Genomic DNA, 2,020 nt, shown 5'->3' on the forward strand with positions numbered 1-2,020 from the left:
TGGTTTGAACTTTGCGACCCACTTTGAAAACCGCCATTCGAAACCACGATAAAAGATTAATATTTGTTGCCATCTCACGGTCAAACTCCTTCGCTCGGCTATTCATAGCAAACTCTTATCGCACCCCAAAAATAAAATCTGATAATTTAAATTCATCGATTGGGATATGTTGTGTTTCCTAACTTACTTTAAAAGCACCACGAGTTTTGCACATTGCGTTAGTTCACAATGTTACATTCAACCTCGATTGTCGTGCTGTTTCTGCTCGGTGCTGCTTTTGCATCAGCACTCCCAGGCGGACTCAACCAGCGGATTGTTGGAGGAAAGTATGCCTTCAAAGGCCAGTTTCCGTATCAGGCGTCATTGCGATGGGCCAACGATGACCTTTTTTGTGGTGCTGTGATCATTAACGAAAAGTGGGTTTTGACGGCTGCATCCTGTGTACCTGGACCACTTATTCCTAGTATCCGCGTTGTGGTTGGAGCACTGCAGCTAAGAGGGGATGGAACAACACACCTAATATACGATATAATTCCTCATCCTGGGTTCAACCCGGTAACGCACGAAAATGATATTGCACTCATTAAGCTAGTTGAACCAATCAAGTTTTCGGATAGTGTCAGCAGTATCAAGCTGGAGAAAGATTTCTCCAACGAAAACAAAGCTGGGGCTCAAGCTTCCGGATGGGGCTATACAACGGTAAACTAATCGATTTGAGCGTTTGTCATCATTCGATGTTTATACTAAGTGCTATATTTCTTTCCACAGTATGGTGGACCCAAATCAAGCCTTTTACAATGGGTTGAGCTGAACATCCTCACGCTGGAGGAATGTCGCCAAAAACATACCGCGGAGAACGCAAGGTTTGTTTTCAACAGCACTATCTGTACTTTGAGTGACGTTGGCACCGGAATGTGCTATGGTGATGCTGGTGGCCCCTTGACACACAACGGAAAACTACAGGGAATTGTATCGTGGGCAATACCTTGTGCGAAAGGTTACCCCGACGTGTTCATGCGTGTTTCGTCGTATTATTCATGGATAACGGAAGTAACGGGTTTAGATTTTGACTAAATCGTTGTTTGAGTTGGTGTTTTGGGTTACATTTGTTATAGAATACGTTTGTATGAATAAACGTCTCTCGATCATTTATGATTGATTTATGATTTTGACGTAGGACTACGTCTTTCATTTCTATACTGTGGTGGAAGTTCGAAATATCGAAAACGATAGCGCTATGCCGGATTTTAAGCGTTAATACCTCCTAGCTAACTGAACGAACGATAGCCACTTCATTTGATAGATAAAATGTCTAGTTAATTATTGATCCAAAAACATGTTTCAATAGCTAAAAAATTGCTTTGAAATCACTCGAATCTGTATATAAACTGGCGACCACTCGGAAATCTATTTAGCCGTGATTGCGATGTGATGTGCATCATGCTCTTCTCTCCCAATCACGTTTCTTTTCTGCAGCCGGACTGAACGGAGCATTTACCGAAAACCGTAGTATCGATGATAGTTCCCAATTGTTCGTCTGCCACTCGAGTAAGCCAGACGAGGCGAATGCTGCGGATCGGCGTGCAGAGGCTAGTGCATCAAAACAACGGGCCAGCGCACAGTGGGACCGTTTTTTCGTTTTACCTTACATTTTAGAGGTTAGGTGTCTCCAGAAAAATTCAGAATATTGATTTGGATAATTTGACATTTCCATTTAAACTCTTACTAAGTTACAATATAAATTTTAAAAAACTAACTTTTTATACTCACGAGATAGTTGAGCTATGTCTCTAGCAAAATTGTAGAGCTGTCAATTTCATGAAGCTTTGCTGAAGATACATAATATCTATCTATTAGTCTTCTTCTGAGAAATGTATCTCAAAACTAGTTTTTCAACTTAAGTTGTATCTAAATAACATTATATCAACTCAACATGTTCCGCAAAGTTTTGGGTGACATTAAAATACATAACTTTGCTGAAGACACTATTTATTTATAGCGACACCATTGCGATGTGTAG

The 2,020-nt window shown here is 40.7% G+C and overlaps 1 protein-coding gene across 1 annotated transcript; it reads left to right on the plus strand.

The window, feature by feature from the left end:
* Positions 1 to 228: 228 nt before the first annotated feature.
* On the plus strand, positions 229 to 1,150 carry LOC129765726 (chymotrypsin-1-like). Its single transcript, XM_055766146.1, has 2 exons — positions 229 to 699; positions 769 to 1,150. Exons 1-2 carry the CDS (start codon positions 229 to 231, stop codon positions 1,072 to 1,074), a joined length of 777 nt encoding a protein of 258 aa, XP_055622121.1. The 3' UTR covers positions 1,075 to 1,150.
* Positions 1,151 to 2,020: the final 870 nt, after the last annotated feature.

Source organism: Toxorhynchites rutilus, chromosome 2, assembly GCF_029784135.1.
Source record: "Toxorhynchites rutilus septentrionalis strain SRP chromosome 2, ASM2978413v1, whole genome shotgun sequence".
Taxonomy (NCBI): Eukaryota; Metazoa; Arthropoda; class Insecta; order Diptera; family Culicidae; genus Toxorhynchites; species Toxorhynchites rutilus.